Raw genomic sequence first — 21,007 nt, 5'->3', positions numbered from 1 at the left:
GTTGAGCCGCGAACATGATTACGGAATTTAATTGTGCGTTTGCATCACAAATTTTTGATTCTTTCAGTGATGGTTCCGACGATATTGTTGATTAGGTCTTGATGCCACGTGTCTCAACGATCGTTTATGAAACTCGTCGAGAAATTCTTGATAATTCGTGATGATCTGCCAAGCAATTCAATAAAGTCCAACTCAAATACACATGTAACATATATATATATTTTATATTATGACAATAATTAACAAGTAGATGATCAAAAAATATACAATAAACAAAACTATTATATATTATATATTATATACATTATATACAGTATATTATATAATATACATATGTATACATAATAGTTTTGTTTATTGTATATTATATAAATGTATAATATACAGTAGTGCCTCGCTAATTTTCCGCTCCTCTGTTCCGCGAGCAGAGTCATCTCCACCAGTTCGCGCAAAGCCTCGGCGAAGCATTTCTAGGAATTGGTGGAGATGACTCCCGGCACGATACCGAACGAAAAATTTGGCACGTTAGCGAGGAACTACTGTATATACAATAGCATTATATAACATTACATTACCTGACGAGAGTCGAAATACGCAATGTTGTTGCTGTAATAATCATCGTCAAACGGCTCGCACACGGTGTCCCAATCGTATTCCGTTTTCCAATCCGATAAATCATATAGTTCTTCGTCGATCGAAGTATCAAAGGTGGAAGGAAGTATCAAGGGTCTTATAACAGGCTTGTAAACGCCTGGTTTAATAGGCACTGTAATTGGCACAAATTGTCTATAATTCGTGTAAACGTGCGGTTTTGGATAACTTCGGAGAGTGTCTTTGACATTTTCGAAATTTCTCGGCGGTTTGTGATGCGTGTGCATAAACGGCCTACGTATGATGTACGTCGTCTCAACTGCCTTCGGTGCGGCTCGCCCTTCTGGCGATACGTATCGACCGTCTGATGTTTGATGGACCTTGATATAAGACAAAATTCATACTTGAAGCTAATAGAATAATTAGTTGCTTTTACTGAATAAAAAGATAAACTATTTTTTTTGTGTATATAACGCAGAGAAAAATATAAGCATACTTTTAGAATTTCCGACGGCGTTCTCCGATCGGTGTGAGAATGTTTCTGAACGTGACGAGCATCCAGGACAACACCGTCCGGCACCGAGATACCTTCCTTGTTGAGTCGATTCAGCGCCAAGCGATCTGTTCTAAAGGCCTCTTCCGGAATCTTGCCACCCAATGCTGGCAACACTTGCTCTCGAAAGATTTGCCGCTTTTGCTGCAACGAGAGTCATCTTGAACAACAATTTACTCACGCCAGTAATAAAAAGAATTTGCCACGTTTTTCCGGAATTATTTAAGTAGAAAAGGAAAGGAGGATGTTCCACAAAAAAGAAAAGGTAATAAAAAAACTTTTAGTTCTTTATAAATACATTTCCTCAAGTTGTCTAATAAGGCGACATAAAGCGATTATTTTTTGTATTGTTTTGTTTGATTGCCATTTCTATTAATCTCCGTGCGAGTCCGATATGCGCGCTCTTTGTGAAAGACAGTTCATTAATAATTCTCCCGCTACTTTCACCGATTAAAATTTATTATTTAATGCATCAGGTAATCCTTTCTGAATAAGCATGTAATATAATATAAACATAACGATGCGAGAGACCGCGGTGTTCGTTATCGAGGGAGAAATTCTAAAAACAAAAGACTTTTTTCACGCTTGAAATTCCTTTATTATTCAACCTTTTCCGTATCAACGCGCTCCGACAAGATCGCGATAAGCAATAACAATCGACACCAATGTCTTCCAATTTTATTCATGGCGATAAGCATCTCGTGTGCGTTGCTTGCGATTATATTGTTGAAAGCATTTTCCCAGTGCTCGCTTCAATCTGAAACACAAAGTCATACGTCGCCGCGTGAGACATCACCATCGTATTGATGTAATATAGTCATTCGAAACGTTTAAAGTTTTGTTCTTGAGCTTCTCTTTCTCTCTCTTTTGAACAATATTTCGCATATTTTATATATAAAACGTGCGTGTGTGTGTGTACATTTAGTATCTCTATTTACGCACGCGTGCACACAAAAGCGTTTTCACGAAAGGCTCGCATATAAGAGCGCGTATGTACAACATTGGCGCATCTCGCCGAGAGAAAACGTGCATAACTCGCATACGTTGCGTAATGCGGATACGTGCAACTGGCGTGTGTATAAGCTCGAGTAATAGATGCACTCTAACATACCAGCACAGCTCGCCGTGAGAAATGTTTCTCACGTAGAGCAGCTACTATTTTGAGCGAATCAAAGCCGCGTGTCAAAGTTCGCACCAAGTGTACGTAAGTATTTGTTTTTTTTTTTTTTTTTCTGAGAAAATGCTGCGATAATTGAAGATTTTTCAACAATTCTGTTCCGATTCTATAAACATTCTATTTAATCATGTATTAAATCCGCGCCTCTTTGTACAATTGCGAATAATCGCGCGCGCGTTTTGTAAGACATGTAAAATTACACGCGAGACGTTTGCGTAAACTTACTTGGTGCAACTTGCACACACACACACACACACACATTCTATATTCCATCTCTCCCAGGTCACGCCTTCCGCACATTCCTAACACACATTTTTTCAAATTTACATAAATCTGTTTATTTTTTCCTAATCGTATAAAATAAAATAAAAAGAACGTCTTATTCGATCTATATGTATGCGAAGTTGCAATGTTGTGTCATGAGGATGATGCCAATGTATTTGGCAATATCGGTATATCGTGTAACGCTCTCCACTATTATTCTTTCCTTAGCCTTGTTCTAATTACGTTCCCGAGATCAGTTGTCGCAATCTTCTTCTTCATGTCAGTCCTTTTAAAAGTACACAACGAAGAGATGGATGGGAAAGATGAAGAAGAGATTATATACCACGTCAACACAATATATTCTAATCTCTTCGGCAAAAGGCAATGAAGAGATGAATAATTAATAAAGAATTGCCTCAATAGACATTTATTACCTGTAATTTTTGTTTCTTTTCGTTTGCAAATGCTCACCTTTGTCAAAACGTTTTTGCGGTAGCGCGTTTCATCATCGATATTTTCTTTCTCTCTCTCTCTCTCTCTCTCTTTCGTTCTTCTCTTGAATTTTCGCAAGGTCATCGTGAAGACGTCTTCGGTAAGTTCAAACAAAGCTATTGTTTCGTACCCAATTCAATTACCCCGTCATCGTGAGGCGACTTTCTTCTCGACTCATTTTAATTTGTCTTCATGCAAGCATTCATCTCTCGATTTTTATTTCTTTGCAATTTTCTTTTTTGTTTCGCGTTTGCGATTTAATGTATAATAATAAAATAAAAATGCAATATCACTTTTTGATATTTTTTATTATCGTTAATAAATAATAAAAGTAAAATGTGCGCGTGCGTTGTTATTTGTGAACGATAAAAAAAATTTAGAGGATGATGGTATTTTTATTAATTCACATTTGCATATAAGAGCGTAAATCATAAACGAATGGAACTGTCGTAAAATCTTTTGTGAGTGTTTGTGTGGGTGTGTGTGAAACAGAGATAGAGAGAAAGCGAAAGTGTTCGCGAGAGAAGTTTGAACGCTTCGGACATCCGGATGGATGATTTAACGCGAGCTGCGAATTGACGTTAGTGGATTGGTTAGAGAATCACGTTCACGTGAAAGGAAGATTAAACTGCTTACTTTTACTTTGGACCACAATAGAATCGCACTACTTTATGTGTGCGCATTATGTGTGCAACTACACACCATATCCAAATATGTGCGTATTACAGGTGTCTTTTTTTTGTATCAACTTCTTCTCTGTAAAAACGTGATTTTTGACAGAAAAATCGAAGAACAATCTTTCTACTCTCTCGATTCGATTAATAATTCAAAAAGAATTAAAGTGACTATATAACGAACGTCTTTGAAAAATTGCGTAAATGACTTTTTTTTTGCGCGAAAGAAGACAGATAGTTTTTGGGACGTACTTCACGGGCAATATTTTGTTGCGTAACAATTTCGAAAGAAGATTAGTAGCAAATTGATTGATATTGCTTCTTTTGCTCCAACACAGTTACGTATCTTTTATTACATAAAACATTCTTGGCGAGACAAAAAATTAATTGACACTACACCTCGCTTAAGTCTTAACAAGAGAGAAGCACCCACAGTTTCAAACGTTTCCTTGAAATAATTCCAACGTTTACGTAAGCGTGCAGCAAATTTGATATAAATGTTTAATTAATGCGCGGGCATTTATATTATCTATTATTTGAGAGAAAGATATGCGTGCGGCGGGTGAAAGAGAAAACAAAAACGTGACAAAAATAATCGCATACCTTGTGAGCTCGCGGCAAATTTTCTTCTGTCACTTCCTCGCGCACATGCACAAACTCGTCGAAAATCCGCGCGAGAGAAAATCGACGCGGGAACAACAAAAAAAAAAAAAAAAAAAAAACAAAATTCACTGGAAAAAATTATTATCACAAATTATTGGCGTTGTGATCGATAAACGCATCCTTTGCACAATGACCGTGTGCGTCACGCTCGGGTAGAGACTAGGGTCAGGAAGTAGTAAGGATGGTGAAGATGATACTGAATCCGCTGGTAAGAGCTCGCCTCGTGATATACCCGGGGAGGTTGTGAAGTATACACGTAAACCGGCGGTACTTTCACTAGATGATCGCCGTCTCCCTGTGTGTCTATCTTCCTTTCCGAGTGTCATTAGTGTGCTCTTCAATTGTCACACACAGAGAGGTTCCCAGGGAAGGTCGAACCGATCTCAAAAGTTATTCGTATTTACATATATCGGGCGTTTACGCCCGGCGCTCTTGAAATTTTGGGAGCTCGAAAAAAAATAATAATAATAAAGATACAAAACGCGTCACGTGCGAGCGGTAATTAAAATCGCGAGAGACGTCTCATCATCGTGATTCCTTCTCCGAAAAGTCAATATCGGCGGCGATACGTGTAATTAACTGACTGGCTCAATTAGCCGTACTTTCTCATAAATCCGTGTAATCACAATTGAGCCGTAAAATTGGAAACGGATCGCTATACAAACGAACGGATGAGGCGAATTGTATTATACGTCCGATGTCGTCAAGATGAGATTAATTTTCTCCGCGCGCGTAATTAAGCAAAAATCTCGCAATTTATTTATGTGTGCGAACTGTGCAACTGCGGAATAAATACGTGCGATTTGAATGAGAAAGAAACGTTCATTTCGATGGAAATAATATAAAAATATCGCGCGCGATCAAATGAGGAGCGAGAATGCAATTGTAACGCAATTGTGAAACAAACTTCCCACAATCAAACCACATGACAATTAGGCGTGTCGTATTTTTGATTTTATTTATTATGTTTTTTTACACACACGAAACTTTCGTTTCTCTTCACGTGTCAAAAATTATAATTTACTACGTCTAAGTTTAAGATTCGATGCACAAGATCCTCTTGTGAAAGATAGATAGATCTTACAGATTTCAAGGAGCAGGTCGGTGGTCTACATGTGAGCGCGCCGCGCGCAATCTTCTTAGATTCGCCAATCTCCTCTTGTTTCTGGCGGCGTTTACCTTCGCCTGCTGCGCGGCGGCGTTCGCTTTGGCCGCCGCGCGATTCGTATTCGCGAAATCTTGCCGGGCGCTTCGCAACTGATCTGACAGCTCATCCACTCGTCTCTTGGCCGCCTGCAATAATTCCTCTTTTTCGTGTAACGACTTCTGCGCGCCGCTTGCCGCCGCCTGCGCGTTCGCCGCGTTCGACTTCGCCGTACGCACCGCGTTCGTCAGTGTCTTCAGCTGTTTTTTTTTTTTTTTTTTTTTTTTTTGTCAAAGAGTGTTACTCACAACACGCTCTTACGAGCTTATTTTACAATAAATTACAACATGCAAATTACGTCAAATGTACTCTTTTTGATGTTACCTGATCTTGCGACTGCCGAGCCGCCTGGATCGCGGCATTGACGTTAGCCTGCGCTTGCTGCAAAGAGAATGTTTCTTCCTGAACCACCGATCGGGCTTCCTTCACTTCCTCCTGCAGCTGCTCGACCATCGCTTCCTTACTCGATAAGGCTGCTTCGGCGGCTTTTGCAGCCTGAATCGCCTTCGCGGCTAGCTGTGCCTTCACCTATTATGCGCGCACGGTGGCATATTTGTACAAAATACCGTCTTATCATCCGCACGAACCGTAATTACCGATGCAAATCACTCGCATACCGCTAATTCCACAATTTTACACTTTCGAGGCGTATTTTATTCAGATAACGTCGACATGGACGCGAATCTAACGCGAACGATTGAAACATTAGGGAAGGTTGAATTCGTAATGACGACGTTAGGAAATTCTTTCGCGCGCAATGCGATCGCAAGAATAAAAAAAAAAGAGTGAACCCATATTGTGTAAATGAGATATGATTTTTTTTTTTATCTTTAATTACTGTATATTAATTAAATTAAATATACTTGACGCGCTGCTTGCTGACCGGCGACGTTTTGCGCATCGGACGCGGCTTTTGCTTCCTGAGCCGCTTTCTGCGCGATATTGCTCTCTTTTTCCATGGTTTTTTTCTGCGAATTCGATAAAGCATCGCGACAGTTATTCTCAAGATGACGAGTGTCTCTTTGTTTCTAAATGTTTTGAAATTTAATTATAATTTTATAACAATTATGTTCGTTTTTTTATTTTGAAGCATAAGTGTGTGTGTGTGTGTGTCAAGTAAGCAACTTGAAAGTTAAAGTATATAGTTTAATAAAACACACACACACAGAGATGTAGCACTTTTATACATTGTATATATTTTTTAAACTCTTCTAACGAATAAAAAATAGAACTTACCATATTAGCGGGGAGTTTGCGAACCCGATCGCAGTGGGATTGTGTAAGTATTAGCATGACTAAAAATAATAATTTGGTTAGAAAAAGAGAAACGTCACTCATCAAATGGGAAATTATTTAATGTAAAAATTTGAAAATGTGACAACGTATGATCTTGTGATTTTTACTCACTGAAATAAAGATAAAAAATGTTCATTCTGATGAATTAAGTCAGTCGTGCGCGTTGTCACCATTTGCAACAAATCATAAGAAATCGTAATAAGTTCATATCGAATCGATTTTTTTGACAGTAAAAACGAATGACTAATTATTAATATTTTTTTCTTCGAGACGTCTGACACGGATGTTACATGAAGTTGTATTAAGTTGCAGCGTGTCTCGTACGTCAACTATATAGTAGCTGTGTTCTAAAACATTCACTGCAGGTGTTAAAAATCTATCGTGTCACGCGTATATTATTTATTTATTTTTAATATTGGCAGTGAATGTTTTGGACACAGTTTGTTTAGTTAACATTCAAATTTTCTTTTAATATTTTCTCCCTTTTTTTCTTTATACGGACGTTACTAAGAGAGAGAGAGAGAGAGAGAGAGAAAGTATAAAAGAGTGAATGAATGAGTGAAATATATAGTAAGCGGAAAAGAATATTGGCAGGTCGTTGTTTTGAACGTCCGCAACCCCTTCCGTGGCAAGAGATTAGCTGGACCCAGACAGGACTATAAGAGCTCTGATGATCAAGTAACTGGTATCAGTTCTCAGCTCTTTCCAGCAAGGACAACACCTATTCTCTAAGTGCTTGAGTTAGCCTCTCGGTTGTCCAGTAAGTACAGAAAAAATTCTCACACTATCAGGTTCGAACTGCTTGCATTCACACTGAAAACAAATATCGGTGCAGAAGTGAAAAGTTGTGATGATTGATTTCGGCTAACGTGCGTATATGTGTGATCAATTGAGATTAAATCATAAAAACACTCTCCGCGAATGTACATAATTCAAAGTAATGTCTGACATGTAAAAATATCATTTTGTTTTCGCAACAATCGCGTTGCAGAATCAAAAGTTATTATTATTTTTCAATTTATTTAATCTACAATTTTATTTTCCAATTATTATCTGCAATAATTTTATACTTCTAACGAAACTACAAAAAATTTCCATTTTGTTTTTCTCACTTATTTTCTGTATCTGTGTAAGTTGCGCTTTCTAGGTCACAGTTGCACACACGTTGCTGACGTCAGTTGCACTTTTTTTCAGATTCAATCTTTATAATCGTATGTGCGCACAATTAACGTATATATTTAGAAATAAAAAAAGAGAGAGAGAGAGAGTATCTTAACCATGTAAAGTCTTTGTACTAACTTCATATTAAACATATAAATCTTTCTTACTAGCTCACTATATATAGAAGCTGACTCTTCTTCCGTGGGAAGAAGAAGACGCGCTTCGAGCTTATCGCACGTTGGCAACGCGAATGCAGAAACTGATATTGTTCGAAAATAATTTAATTCCTTTTTCTTCGAACATTTTGAGGCGCGATCGGTCGCAATTCTATGATTCTCGACGGGGGTTCATCGGACTGACGTTGACGGACGTCATTTCGATCGCGCGAGATGAAATTCCATGATGCCAGACTGACATAAGCATGCGCTTTTTAGAGCGAGACAAAACCGGGTTTTCGATTTTAAGCGATCACGATACACAGTTGCGAAACTTTATTAGAAAGGCGCAACTTGTGTATGTCACGGGCATGCATAATTTGCACGCGCAAATCATATACCACTTTAACGCGAGATTCTTAGAACCGGCGCAGAATTGTGCTCTTGATACATGATAGTTTGAGTAAATTGATCTCCGATCAATATATGTATGTGTGTATAATTAAATAAAATATTCAAGATATGTACAAAGTGTTACCTCCAAAAAGCGATCACGTTCGTGTATTTACAATCTATCCGTATCTCTCGCGTATCAGCGCGGTGTATGTCTTTTCATCACTTCTAGTAGTTGCATCACGCTTTTTATGCATTACTTTCTCCGTGATTGCTCGGTTGATTCGGCATGATCAATTATTATCCAATATTCGACGCCGTGTCGTCGTCGTTGTCGCGATCTCTTTCTTTTCCACGTCTGAAATCGTAGTCGGAACAGCCAATCGGATTAATCGGGCAGTCATGCACATCGCCAACCGGGAAAATGTCCCAGTAGAAATTGTATAAGAAGATGAAAAAAGAAACAATTACGAAACCGAAACAAAGACAAAATACGCAATGTCCGAAACGCACTGGCGCGTACTTTTGAGACTCATAACAGCTTGATGGGGAAAAGAAGGAGAAGAAAAACAGATGGATCTTGGGTTTTTTCTTGCTTCAATTAGAGGGATAATTAATTTAATAATATAATGCATTGTGCGAGCACGAGAAGTCTATATCCCCGTAATTCAATACCTTCATATTTCTGCGTACCCTCGCATTTGCATTGACGTAGTCACTTTTGAACGCTTGACTGGTTTTAAGATCAGATTGGTTCCGTTGATACTACCGGCTCCTTACTCAGTGTTCCGTTATGTTTTACGTAATTCTCAAACGTGACTCGATCTCGGGTATCGCGGTCAGTTCACCCCCGCTTTTAGTCGTTGAAATAAAATAGTCACGGGAAACAATGACGGCTCTCATGCAAAAGTACAGGTTTCCCCACCGTTTCTCTATCTCTTTCTCTCTCTTTTTCTTTTCTTCGCTTTGCTTCGTTCTCGCATTACTTACTGCTTGTACAACGAAAATAGGATTCAAGTAGTTTTTCACAAACAAGTAAAACTTTTTATCTTTCGGTGTCTTTTTACCTTTTGCTTTCGTAACTTTGTGCGACAACAGTATAGTTGCACCGGAATACACAAAATCCGCTTGTAATTCTTTTTTCTATACAAAGATGTTTTTCTATACTTTCAGATATCTATATAGTTCCATCAAGAAAAATCAAACGCTCTTCGACATGAAAATTCTATTGATATTTCTGGCTTGTGTGACTCTCACGTACTGCGGAAAAGCTAAAAAGGAAATTCTCGATCAACCAGCGATCAGCGGTTATGAATTCGAATATGCGGCACCCGGCGAGCACGCTTTAGGTTTGATCGAATCGAATGCTCATTATATCGAGGCCGCCCCCGTCGTCGCCGCCTCGACCGGACATCGTTCAGGCATTATCCGGCCTGGTTACAGCGTGGGTGGACCCTTGGCCAGTATCGCTAGAGGTTTGATATCTTCATCAAAATAGAGAACTAAGAGGAATTAGGTTTATTTGTTTCTTCATTTCTAGCTCCTTTAGTCTCAGAATCCTAAAACGAAGCAAACGTCTTGATTGCAGGAGCCGCTGATCAGGCTCGCACGCAGCTGAACCAGCAACCGTCAGCCGCTGGACAGGCGGCATACGTGGCCAAGAACACTCTGGCTCAAGCGGCGGCGCAATCCGCGGCAACGGCAGCTGCGGCTTTAGCCGGCAAACAGATCATCGTGATGGGTCTGGAGCAGCAGTCGAGAGACGCGCAAGTAGCCGTGGACGGCGAGAAGCAGCAACTTCAACAGGCGCAGCGTGCGGCCGCGTCTTCGAAAAACGCGGCGCAACAGGCGATGCATCAGGTGCAGGTGATCACCACGGCGTTGAACGCGGCTCAAGCGACCGCCGAACACGCCGCGCAAGCGGCGGCTGAGGCCGCGGCCGAGCTGGCGGCTCAAACCACAATGGTAGGCCAGGCCAAAGCGCGTGCCGAGGCGATTGCCGAGCAGCTCGCAGCGGCGCGTCTGGACTTCGAGACCACGCAAGCGGCCGCGCAAAAAGCCGCCAACGCTGCCCAGGCCGCTCAGGGCAATGCCGCGGCCGCGGCCGCGCACGCGGCCCACACCGCGGCTGCGACCGCCGCGGCTAATCATCACACGTCTTCCCTGCACTCCGATCCCGCCGAGCCGCTCGGCCACAGCTTGTCAAATGTCTTGCCGGTGGACGGCTACGAATTCAACTTTCATCACCTTTAAAAGACATATTCGCGAAACTTTTATCTATTCGTAAGTCCACGTTTATTCGACGACACAGACGTCGTTACGAATCATTGCCTTAATCTTTTGTATTCTGTGAGATTATTAATTAACGATCATGCAACACCGTGTACACACATGTACAGACCGCACAATAAAATATCATTCTGAACTGTGTGTCACTCGCGTTATTTCTCATCTTTTTTCTTCAGAAATCTGAAGAAATTCGATGCATTTAATAATGCAGAATAATAAAACAAAAAGTCATATTTTCGACATATATACACACACATATATATATATATATATATATATATATATTATAATAATATATACAATTAAATGTTAAGTTTGTAACTTTATTGAATGTAAGTTGAATTAGATAAGGATACATCCCAGCAAACACAAAGTAACACAAAGTAACGTAACATTAATATTATAATTTCCCACTCAACGATGTAACTGCAATGTCATGCCTTGTACGTAGCAGTTACATTGTTTAGTGGGAAATTATAACGTTAATATTACGTAACTGTTACTTTGTGTTTGCTGGAATGTTTTCTAATCAGGCCGATTTCAATGTAGTAAATAAGTAACGACATTTTCTCAAGTATTTTGAAATGTAACAAAACTGATCAGATATAAATAAAAAATATATAACATTATTTAAAGCAACTATCTAAATATATATTGCGCATGATCAGAAAACATTCTAACCCAACCTTAACCTAATGGCAGAAGTAAGGTATTACATGATGCCAAAGTTACCTGCTACTGTCAGTGGTGTTGTACATTGTCTGTCGCAGTATTTGATGTGCCGTTCGGTGGATTAAATCCTATTTTTGTTTTCCACCTGTTTCTGTTTCTTCCTAATTAAGTTGTTAAGTTTCGATAACGCCAAACTTTGAAAAGTAAAATTTCTCTTTCTCCCTTTTGACTCGTTCTACCATATTTTCTGTCAGATTGGTCGGGATAACAAATCGGCGCGACAGTCTTATCTGGATTGTTTTGCAATAAAAATATGCAACATATGATGACGAACACGTTCAGTCATTAACGTCAAAATAATCAACAATGCAGTCATTCCGATATTAGGTGACATGAGCACATGACATCATGTGTACAGTGATGAAAACCTGCAAAATTACTGATCGCCGCTCAGGATATTCGCTGTTGCCGAAAAATGTTCGTCAGAGATCCCTGTGGCATCATATGCATTATCGTCACCTATGTGGCTGTGTTTTATGCTGATTACGTGGTGATACGATGGATCGTATTGCACACTATGCAAGACAGGCTAGTATCTTAATAATACATAATACTACAGTAACACTTTTTGGTTTACAAAAACATGAAATTAAAATCTAAAGTGATATATATCTTTGATGACTATGATGTGATGTTGAACATAAATTTTTCTTTTCAGCTTATGGGGTCCTTTTCACGTGGCAGCATTCAACACCGTTGTATTTCTCCTAATAATGGCTCACTTAAAAGCTGTCTGCAGCGATCCCGGTATAGTACCTCTTCCGCAGAGTAGAATGGATTTCTCTGACATTCATGTCGGCGGAAGTGATGATCATGAGAGCGACGAGAAGGATGACTGGACGGTATGCACCAGGTGCGAAACGTACAGACCGCCTAGAGCACATCATTGCAGAATTTGTAAACGTTGTATAAGAAGGATGGATCATCACTGTCCGTGGTAATGATAAGTTTGGATGAAATAACACAATACACTTAAGAAAAGCAAATTGTTCTTCTACTTACAAACATCTCTTACAGGATAAACAATTGTGTCGGCGAGAGGAATCAAAAGTACTTTATACAGTTTCTAGTGTACGTTGGAGCATTAGCTGTATACGCTATTATTTTAGTCATCGCGTCGTGGATTTACGACTGCCCGCAGTGTAACACCGACATTGCGACCAAGCAAAATCGCATGTACGTAAATCCTTCACGAGATGCAATTTTGATCTTCTCTTGAAAACGGAAAGCTTGCACTTTACAACGTGTTGTTGCAGTTTACATTGTGTAATATTAGTTCTGGAGTCGGGATTGTTCGGTATGTTCGTCATCGCGATTCTGGTAGATCAGTTCCAAGGAATTCTGGGCGACGAAACCGCGGTTGAACGTGTGCAGGGCGCGCAGCAACGTCTCCACAAGAACACACCGCGAACGTTCACGCTCCTGTCACAAGTTTGCGGGAAGAGCCATCCTATATTTTGGCTGTTGCCTTGTCACAATCCGCCGCGTTATTCCTTCAGAAAGGACGCGTATTTAATCGATCATGAGGTTTGAGATTGCGCACGATTGAGATCATTGATAAATCATCGTCGGTATTTCTCGGTTGTATTATTTTTTTTTTGTTATTGGACTTGTATCAATATGATTTTTTTTATTCTTTGATTTAGAATAAAGTTGATACTTGTACAAGGTGATACCAATAGATTTCTAGACTCTCGTAGCTGTAATATATAAATATTTTTACCAGACAAAACCGAAGTATTTGTATCCTGTGTAAGATCGACTTGTTGTTAACGTGATTATTTTTTTACACACGCATTACTTTATGTGCGATCGTGATCTAAGCAGACAAAATGTCGTACTTGCGAGAAAGCGCAGAGAATAAATTTTTGGCTTCGATATTGCAGAGTCAAATAAATATTTTTGAAATATTTGCACCTGCATTTAGAATAGTTTTTGATTAATTACAGCGCGTTGTGTGCAATGTAACAATATTCTTGTCTGCTTACACCATGTATACAAATTACATATGAAATTATACGCATGTATAATTATAATATATATACATACTTATACATTTAAATTTATGAATGAAGTAACTTTACTACGATTTTATATTATGTTGTGAGCGCGAAACATACGTAGTGTATTTGGTATACAAATGGGATTGTAACGAAGATTATTATGTTGTGTAAAAATACATATTAAAAACTAATTTTCTTATCTCTCGAATGGTCGATGTGTACGTCAAAAAAAATTCTGAAAGTCCCGCTCGATCTTGCCCTCTCCTCTCGTTTTACCTTCAACATGGCGGACACTTCCTAACCCTCGAGATATTCCGGTTATGTTTACACAAAGATTTTGAATAAGAAGATCAAAGATACAAAACTAAGAACAGTGTGATAAAAGAACGATTTAATACAAGTGTATAAAAACACAGAGAATACAGTGTCATCATGTGCGCTTCAAGAAGTCAGTGTGTCAAAAAGTAAAACACGTGGATCTGCCATCCTTCTTTTTTACACTACATACCGTTGATGCTCAGTAGATTTTTTAAACATGAGTAATAGTGTAAGAACTGCAATTTTGAGAAAGGTATTTTTTACGCACATAATTATATATACACAAATTTTTTATCATATTGATATTTGATATTTTTTTCACCGCAAAATTAAAAAAAATAATTTAACGTTTCATTTTTCTTGTTTCTAATTATATCTTTTTTGTTTACAGATTACAGACTCCGTTTCCAACATAAACGTACTCGACATCGCGTCTTGTTTGCATTTAAAGCCTCACAAAGCCAACGGAGTCTATTCGTATCTATTACCTTTGAAAACGAATCAATATGACATACAGAATCAAGTGCAAAATATTTTAACTCACGATCCAAGTAACATCTTCGACGTAGGTATAGAAAAAAACGCTATCTCTTTCAGTCTGTCTCGAGAGAAACACATCAAGAATGTGCTCGAACATAATTGTTCCACAATATCGGCTCCGAGTTTTGTCAGCGAGAAGAAGAACGTAATAGTGGAATTTAGTTCGCCCAATATCGCAAAACCCTTTCACATGGGACATCTGAGATCTACAATTGTTGGCAATTACATTGCCAATATCAACAGCTTTGTGAAAAATAATGTCAAGAGAATAAATTACTTAGGCGATTGGGGCACTCAGTACGGTTTGATCCAACTCGGAGTTGATATGGCAAGTATTCACGAGGACGAGATGAAAAACAATCCCATAAAATCCTTGTACACGGCATACGTTACCGCCAACAAGTTGGCCGAAACCGATTCCTCGGTGTTGCAACGTGCGAGAGAAATATTCAAGGATCTCGAGACCGGCACGGGAGTTACATTTGAACAGTGGAAAATGTTCAAACAATATACGGTCGAAGAATTAAAGAGAACTTACGGTAGAATTGGGATTACGTTTGACGAGTATCATTGGGAGTCGATGTACAACGCGAGAAAAATAGAAAAAATAATCGCAATGATGGAAGACATGCAATTACTAGTGACGGATGAACTGAACAGAAAAGTTGTGAATCTGGAAAACGAAAAGAGCGTTCCCGTAATAAAGAGCGACGGCTCCACTTTGTACATAGCTAGAGATATCGCCGCGGCCATCGATAGGTTTGAGAAGAACAATTTTGATCGCATGTATTACGTGGTTGACAACGCGCAGATCAATTATTTTTCAAACTTGCTGGAGATATTGAGACGAATGAAAATGCCGTGGGTTGACAGACTGAGACACGTGCAGTTCGGCCGATTAAACGGGCTGCGTACGAGAAAGGGAAACATCACGTTTCTGGAAGAGATTTTGGACACCGCCAGAGATGTCATGAAACAGAAACAAATAGATTCATCCAGTATGTATGATTGACACCTCGCTTCCTAACAAAAATTCAACATTTTGTCCAACAATATGATAGAAAAAGTTTTTGAAAATGTTGTTATAATAAAATTCTCGTTATTTCAGCCACTAAAGTTCGTTTAGACTCGACAGATAACAGCTCGGACATACTAGGTATCTCTGCGATGATTGTTAACGATTTAAAAAGAAGACGACAACGAGATTACACATTCGACTGGAACGCAGCGTTTGATGTAAATTTTCTTTTCTAGATTATCGCAAAAACAATTAATATGTTCATACGGTGCGATAAACAAGAGTTTGTTTTAATTGTTTATTTTTTTTTTTTTTTTGTAAGGTCAGTTGAAAGGAGACACTGGGGTAAAACTGCAGTACGCACATTGTCGACTCGTCAATCTGGAGCGCAACTGCGGCGCCGTCTTGGTTTCGGAATGCGAACCGAGTCTTCTGCGAGAGGAAGTTGTTGATGACCTGGTCATATTAATTTCCAATTTCGAAGAAGTGGTGTTGAGGTCGTACGAAGAAATGGAATCGTGTGTTTTAACAGCGTATCTTTTCAATTTAACGTAAGTGCTCACAAGCGCCATCGATTTACTTTTCTGTAATTTTACCGTATTTGCGAGATGTAAAAGTTTTTCTTCTTCTATATACAGACGTGCAATTAACAGAGCTTTCAAAACGTTGAGGGTGAAAAACGAAGCGCCCGATGTCGCTAGTCAGAGGTTGCTCCTGTTTCACGTCTCTAAAAATGTTCTTGCACAAGGTATGAAACTACTTGGTCTAATGCCTCTGGAAGAAATGTAGAAGAGCTCTTTTTTTATTGGGGGGAGGAGGGAGGGAGTCGGAAAGAAAATGGCACACTTTGCTATTAACTTTCTACGTGAGACGATCAGATTCAGTTGAGACAACAAATCAAATTGTTTGAAAACGTTTAGCTTTTTATTTATCGTCTAATGTTAATTTACGTGTGTATTGCGCGAAGAATTATGAAATTGGAATAAAATTAACGTTTTTTCCAAGTGAACTTTCTTCTGGCACCTTCTTGACCAAACTTCTTCCTCTCGCGTCTTCTCCAATCCCTCGTTAGAAGTCCAGCTATTTAAAAACAAAACAAAAAAACAACAATATTTTGATTAACAAACTTCCGAAACGGACGGTTTTCATATTTGAGATTTTTTCTATCGGAATAATTACTGTTACTTACCAACTCGCATTCTTTCGATCGTTGACGCGTCAACAAAGCTACGTAAGCCCCATGCTATACCCCAGCGTATAGCACCTGATTGTCCGGTAGGCCCTCCACCGTTAATTGTAGCATCGACATCCACTTTATGCGTCATATCCGTCAAAATTAGTGGAAATATAATCTGTATAAAATACAAAAGGCGTGAGAAAAAATCTCGAATTTGTATATGTAACCAATTTACCATTACAAAATTAGCACAAATTGAACATAAATTTATTTATATTTTGTTGATTAGAGGTAGATTAAATTAGTTTTGTTTATACATTTTATTTGCATTCTCTGTATCTCTTTTGTTTATCAAAATGTAAGTATGTGGAAAATGTGTGAGAGCAAAACAAATAACTTGAAACTTAAACGATCAAATCTCGTACCGCACGATATCATTCACGCTTATTCACAACGAGGTACAACGTTCTTTCTTTGTCAAAGATGTTGCGGCACTTTCCAGTATTTTGTTCATTTCCAGCAGTTGGTTTTTCAACAATTTTATATCATTCTCGTTTACTTTCATCATGGTGATCAGTTTCTTGATTGACGTCTGCAGAGTCGCGTTGGAACACTCTTCGTTCTGTCGGCGTTTCAGCCAAGCGGCGTGATCGCTGTAGTTGATATCGTCGTTAAGGAAAACATTTTTCTTCGCTATTTCATACGCAGACTTCATTATTTCCTTGGGCAATCGTTTCTCGAGCGGATTGAGCGGTTTCACTACGAGTACCTTCTTCCTATTTTCCACGTCGATTTTGTGATCCGACATCCATTTCCGGAACGCGTACGGAATTGTCGTATTGTGCAGCACCATTTCCGTGAAGAGTATCATCTTCGTTTGTCTCACCAATTTCGTGAGTCCTGCGTGATTCCTAAGACCCTGTATATCGTGAACAGCGATACCGACTAATAAATTCATCAAGATCACGGTAACGAACACTATGAACAGTGTGAAGAGAATCTGCGAGCACACAGACAGAGGATAAATAACAAATGATTCGCTCGCCGGTTTATCGTCCGCCTGACTAATGAGTCCCTCAAAGTCCAACTCGCCTGCCATCATGGCCAGGACCTTGATCAATCCGGTAAAAGGATTGCCGAACGCGGGCTCGCCCGAGAATATCACGCAGAAACTGATTGTGAAACCGATCAACAGACCCGAGTACGCCAGCAGAAGCTTGGCGAACTCGAATTGAATGTGCGTGAACATGGCGACGTAGGTGCCGAAAGCCGGTAACTGTCCCACCATCAGCATCAAGTTGGTCCAAGCGCAGAGTATAGCGAACGCGCCGACGTAGTTCTGCCAATCGTAGGTGCGTCCCGTGTAAATGAAGGACGTGACGAACACGCTCACCACGACCACACTGTCCAGCACGTTGTCGATAACGGAGAAGTACTTTATCACCGACTTGTAGACCATGAAACTGAAGATCTTCCTCGGTATGGTGAAGCACGTTAAGACCAGTGCGAGATACCACTGAACCTCGATGGCTGATCTTCGAAACAGGAAACCAGTGCTTCGTCTGCTGCTGCATACCTTGTTCGATGTCGAGTTGTTCGTCGCGTCGTGATTGTAACAATTGTACGCCAATGCGCTCAGCACGTATGTGGTCATGCATATTACCGTCATAGTGTACAGAAGTATCCTCAGCAAATAGATCTTACGAATTTTCTCCCATTTTAGATGCAGAAAAGCCATGACCAGCGGATGCGACAGCAAGTCCTTCCGGTGTTCCTGCACGAAACTATTAATGAAACTGGTCTCGCACTTGTTATTGTTGCTGGGAAAGAGAATGTCGAAGTGCAGCCGCATCTCGAACTCGCGATTGTGCGGCACCGGTCGGGTCAGTGTGATGGAGGCGTCCAGTCGCTGCTGGAACACTTGCAGGGACTCGGGAATCTTCTTCAGTATGATGTTCAGAGCGGACAATCCGGTGCACGTGGTCGCGCTGATGTCGGCGCCCGCCCAGATGAGCGCGTCGACGCATCGGGACTGCTCGTTGAGCGCGGCGATGTGGAGTGGAGTGAAGCCGGTCTTGTCGGTCGCGTTTACGAGAGCGCCGCGCTTCAGCAGCAGCTGCACCAACTCGGCGGACGAGTCGGTGCTCATCACGGAAAAGTGCAGAGGAGTTCTGTGCTCCCTGTCCACCGCGTTGACGTTGGATGCGCTGGCTGATAAAAGTTCCGCGCACGGTACAGACTGAACGAAACAAGCGACATGGAGCGGCGTCTGGCCCAAGTGGTTCTTCTCGACCAAACTGGCGCCACGCTCGAGCAGCAGCTTCACAGTTTCTACAGCCTTCGCGCGGACAGCACTGTGCAGAACCGGCTCGACGACTTCCTGACAAACGTAATTCAATTTGGCGCCGTTGTCGAGCAACGTGGCCGCGGCACGCCAGCTGTTGTTGAGCGCCGCGAAATGCAGCGGAGTATAACGGGTAACCAAACTCTCACAATTGACATCGGCTCCCTTTTTAATCAAATGCTCCAAGCAGGCAACTTGATCACCCAACGACGCTGCCAATATAGCATTTAGACCTGTTCGCGGTTCGACGTAATTGAAGCGCGCACCGACCTTGTCCAGTTCCAGCAGAAGATGAAGCAAGCCGCGGTAGGAGGCCCAGATATAGGCAACGTCTCGTAATCTCTCGTTTTCCCACACGTTCGGCAACACCTTGCTGGTTTTTTCCATGGACAACAACAGTTTCGTTTCCATCGGATCGACGATGGACCAAATGGCCGATCTCAGCTTGGCCCCATTCACGTAGTGGTTCTTGCAGTATTCTAAGTTGTCGAAGAAAAAGGATTCGTCGGCCGGTGGCGCCTCGCCGGCGTCGATCTCGAGCCGGTTGTTATCGGATTCCGACGTCGCATCGCCGATTCTTTGCAGATAATTTTCCGCGGGATTTGTATTTCTTAGAGATCGGTAGGTAGACGCCAATCTCACGGAGAGCGATTGGTTCTTCTGGTGACTGTTGAAGCTTCTGGTGATGGGATAGGGATGTCTGCCCTCGTTGAGAACAATCGGCATTTTCAGATTGTTCATCTCGAACGCGTCTGCCTTCGTTTCTTCGGACGAAACTCGGTCATTATCGCACATTGCTCGGACACAATTAATAGAGATTTATATTCAGAAGCAGAGTTAAAGAAGATTGCCAATTAAGATAAGCGAAGCTTCTATTTTCTCGCGAGTCGAGTGAAAATCTGCATTCTTCCTCGCTCGGTCTGAACTTGCTCGAATCGCTTGAAATATTTTTCTCCGTCCTGTCCTTTCTGTTATTTCAGTTGTTTTCCACAAATATTCGTGCGAAAGGATTATAATCCGATTATTATCTTCTTCAAAAATCGCTTGTAATTATAACAATTTTCTTATTTTTTCTTTCTTTTTTTTTTTTATCTCACGTGATTTTCTCGAAATTACTTAAGCTTATCGGTTATTACGTTATTGAACAATGTTTAGTTTATTACGTAAGCGTCGGTTTTAAATTGAATGCTATTTATCATATTGCTATATGCAAAGTTGACGTTTTTTTTTCAAAGAAGACAGTCTCTCCTTTTTTGCACATTCTTCTCTGACCTTCTATTGCAAAAACGCTTTAACTTTTTTTTTTTTTTTTGGTAATGTGTATTTGACTATAAAATTATTTAAATGTACTTGGTTTTCCAAGTTTTATGGTTTTTATGTCACTCTAATTTGATCGAATATAAAATATAGAGATGCACTTTGTCACAAATTGATTGATCATGACTTGCACTTATCTGTAAATAATCGTTTACAAATAATCACGACAAAATGTATTCAACGTGTGAGATGACAAGAGTAAAAAAGCAGATTGTCGGCGATTACGCTAAGGTACGTAGCTCTTTTGTATATTTTTCACTTTGTCTCTCGCTCGATCATCAGCTCTCCTTTGTTTTACACCATAGCTTCGTCTTCTCTCAGACACACGTATTCGCGAGAACGTGCAGAAACTGACTGGAGGAAACATCGAAATATTTGTGATTGTTAAATTGCGAGGAGTGAGTTTTGATCACTTTTGTCTTCTTTTTTTTTTTTCATAATTAAGATAAATGAGAGATGCCTATTGTTGCGAGTGACGGCACGCGGTTCGCTTCGTGCAACAAACTTAACCGGTTCGCGCGATCGCGCTACACGTACTGCATGACATACTCTGCGTAAGTCTTTGGTCAGTTGTAACTGACTTTGGCGGGAAGAGGAATTGGCACAAGCAGGGGGGGCAGAAGCGTAACAAATAAAATAAAATAAA

The 21,007-nt window shown here is 40.2% G+C and overlaps 6 protein-coding genes across 7 annotated transcripts; 3 read left to right on the top strand and 3 right to left on the bottom strand.

Moving 5' to 3' along the window:
* Positions 1 to 42: 42 nt before the first annotated feature.
* Positions 43 to 4,587, bottom strand: LOC109855067. The gene is made up of 5 exons (XM_020428882.1): positions 4,355 to 4,587; positions 1,753 to 1,901; positions 1,088 to 1,288; positions 576 to 971; positions 43 to 165 (listed from the first exon to the last, which is right to left on the bottom strand). The coding sequence occupies exons 2-5, from the start codon at positions 1,840 to 1,842 to the stop codon at positions 64 to 66; spliced, it is 789 nt and encodes a 262-aa protein (XP_020284471.1). The 5' UTR covers positions 1,843 to 1,901; positions 4,355 to 4,587; the 3' UTR covers positions 43 to 63.
* On the top strand, positions 1,280 to 11,174 carry LOC109855065 (late embryogenesis abundant protein, group 3-like). The gene is made up of 4 exons (XM_020428879.1): positions 1,280 to 1,409; positions 7,509 to 7,674; positions 9,797 to 10,098; positions 10,212 to 11,174. Exons 3-4 carry the CDS (start codon positions 9,840 to 9,842, stop codon positions 10,874 to 10,876), a joined length of 924 nt encoding a protein of 307 aa, XP_020284468.1. The 5' UTR covers positions 1,280 to 1,409; positions 7,509 to 7,674; positions 9,797 to 9,839; the 3' UTR covers positions 10,877 to 11,174.
* Positions 5,454 to 7,185, bottom strand: LOC109855068. Of its 2 annotated transcripts, none has more exons than XM_020428883.1 (5): positions 7,026 to 7,185; positions 6,855 to 6,913; positions 6,482 to 6,646; positions 5,943 to 6,146; positions 5,454 to 5,818 (listed from the first exon to the last, which is right to left on the bottom strand). In XM_020428883.1, exons 1-5 carry the CDS (start codon positions 7,048 to 7,050, stop codon positions 5,504 to 5,506), a joined length of 768 nt encoding a protein of 255 aa, XP_020284472.1. In that variant the 5' UTR covers positions 7,051 to 7,185; the 3' UTR covers positions 5,454 to 5,503. The 2 variants fall into 2 exon arrangements, with proteins under 2 accessions (XP_020284472.1, XP_020284473.1); XM_020428884.1 differs by having other exon boundaries at positions 6,482 to 6,586.
* Positions 11,175 to 11,622: 448 nt separating the features above from the next.
* Positions 11,623 to 13,819, top strand: LOC109855066 (palmitoyltransferase ZDHHC3). Its single transcript, XM_020428880.1, has 4 exons — positions 11,623 to 12,172; positions 12,303 to 12,581; positions 12,662 to 12,820; positions 12,901 to 13,819. The coding sequence occupies exons 1-4, from the start codon at positions 12,060 to 12,062 to the stop codon at positions 13,175 to 13,177; spliced, it is 828 nt and encodes a 275-aa protein (XP_020284469.1). The 5' UTR covers positions 11,623 to 12,059; the 3' UTR covers positions 13,178 to 13,819.
* Positions 13,820 to 13,907: 88 nt separating this feature from the next.
* On the top strand, positions 13,908 to 16,500 carry LOC109855089 (probable arginine--tRNA ligase, mitochondrial). Its single transcript, XM_020428929.1, has 5 exons — positions 13,908 to 14,218; positions 14,357 to 15,503; positions 15,614 to 15,741; positions 15,851 to 16,074; positions 16,162 to 16,500. Exons 1-5 carry the CDS (start codon positions 14,183 to 14,185, stop codon positions 16,310 to 16,312), a joined length of 1,686 nt encoding a protein of 561 aa, XP_020284518.1. The 5' UTR covers positions 13,908 to 14,182; the 3' UTR covers positions 16,313 to 16,500.
* A 287-nt stretch (positions 16,501 to 16,787) lies between these two features.
* Positions 16,788 to 20,952, bottom strand: LOC109855088 (transient receptor potential channel pyrexia-like). The gene is made up of 2 exons (XM_020428928.1): positions 17,126 to 20,952; positions 16,788 to 16,875 (listed from the first exon to the last, which is right to left on the bottom strand). The coding sequence occupies exon 1, from the start codon at positions 19,837 to 19,839 to the stop codon at positions 17,149 to 17,151; it is 2,691 nt and encodes an 896-aa protein (XP_020284517.1). The 5' UTR covers positions 19,840 to 20,952; the 3' UTR covers positions 16,788 to 16,875; positions 17,126 to 17,148.
* Positions 20,953 to 21,007: the final 55 nt, after the last annotated feature.

Source organism: Pseudomyrmex gracilis, unplaced genomic scaffold, assembly GCF_002006095.1.
Source record: "Pseudomyrmex gracilis isolate BER0280 unplaced genomic scaffold, ASM200609v1 scaffold_80, whole genome shotgun sequence".
NCBI lineage: Eukaryota > Metazoa > Arthropoda > Insecta > Hymenoptera > Formicidae > Pseudomyrmex > Pseudomyrmex gracilis.
The sequence above is the reverse complement of the archived record's forward strand: the minus strand, read 5'-3'. Positions and strand labels throughout refer to the sequence as shown.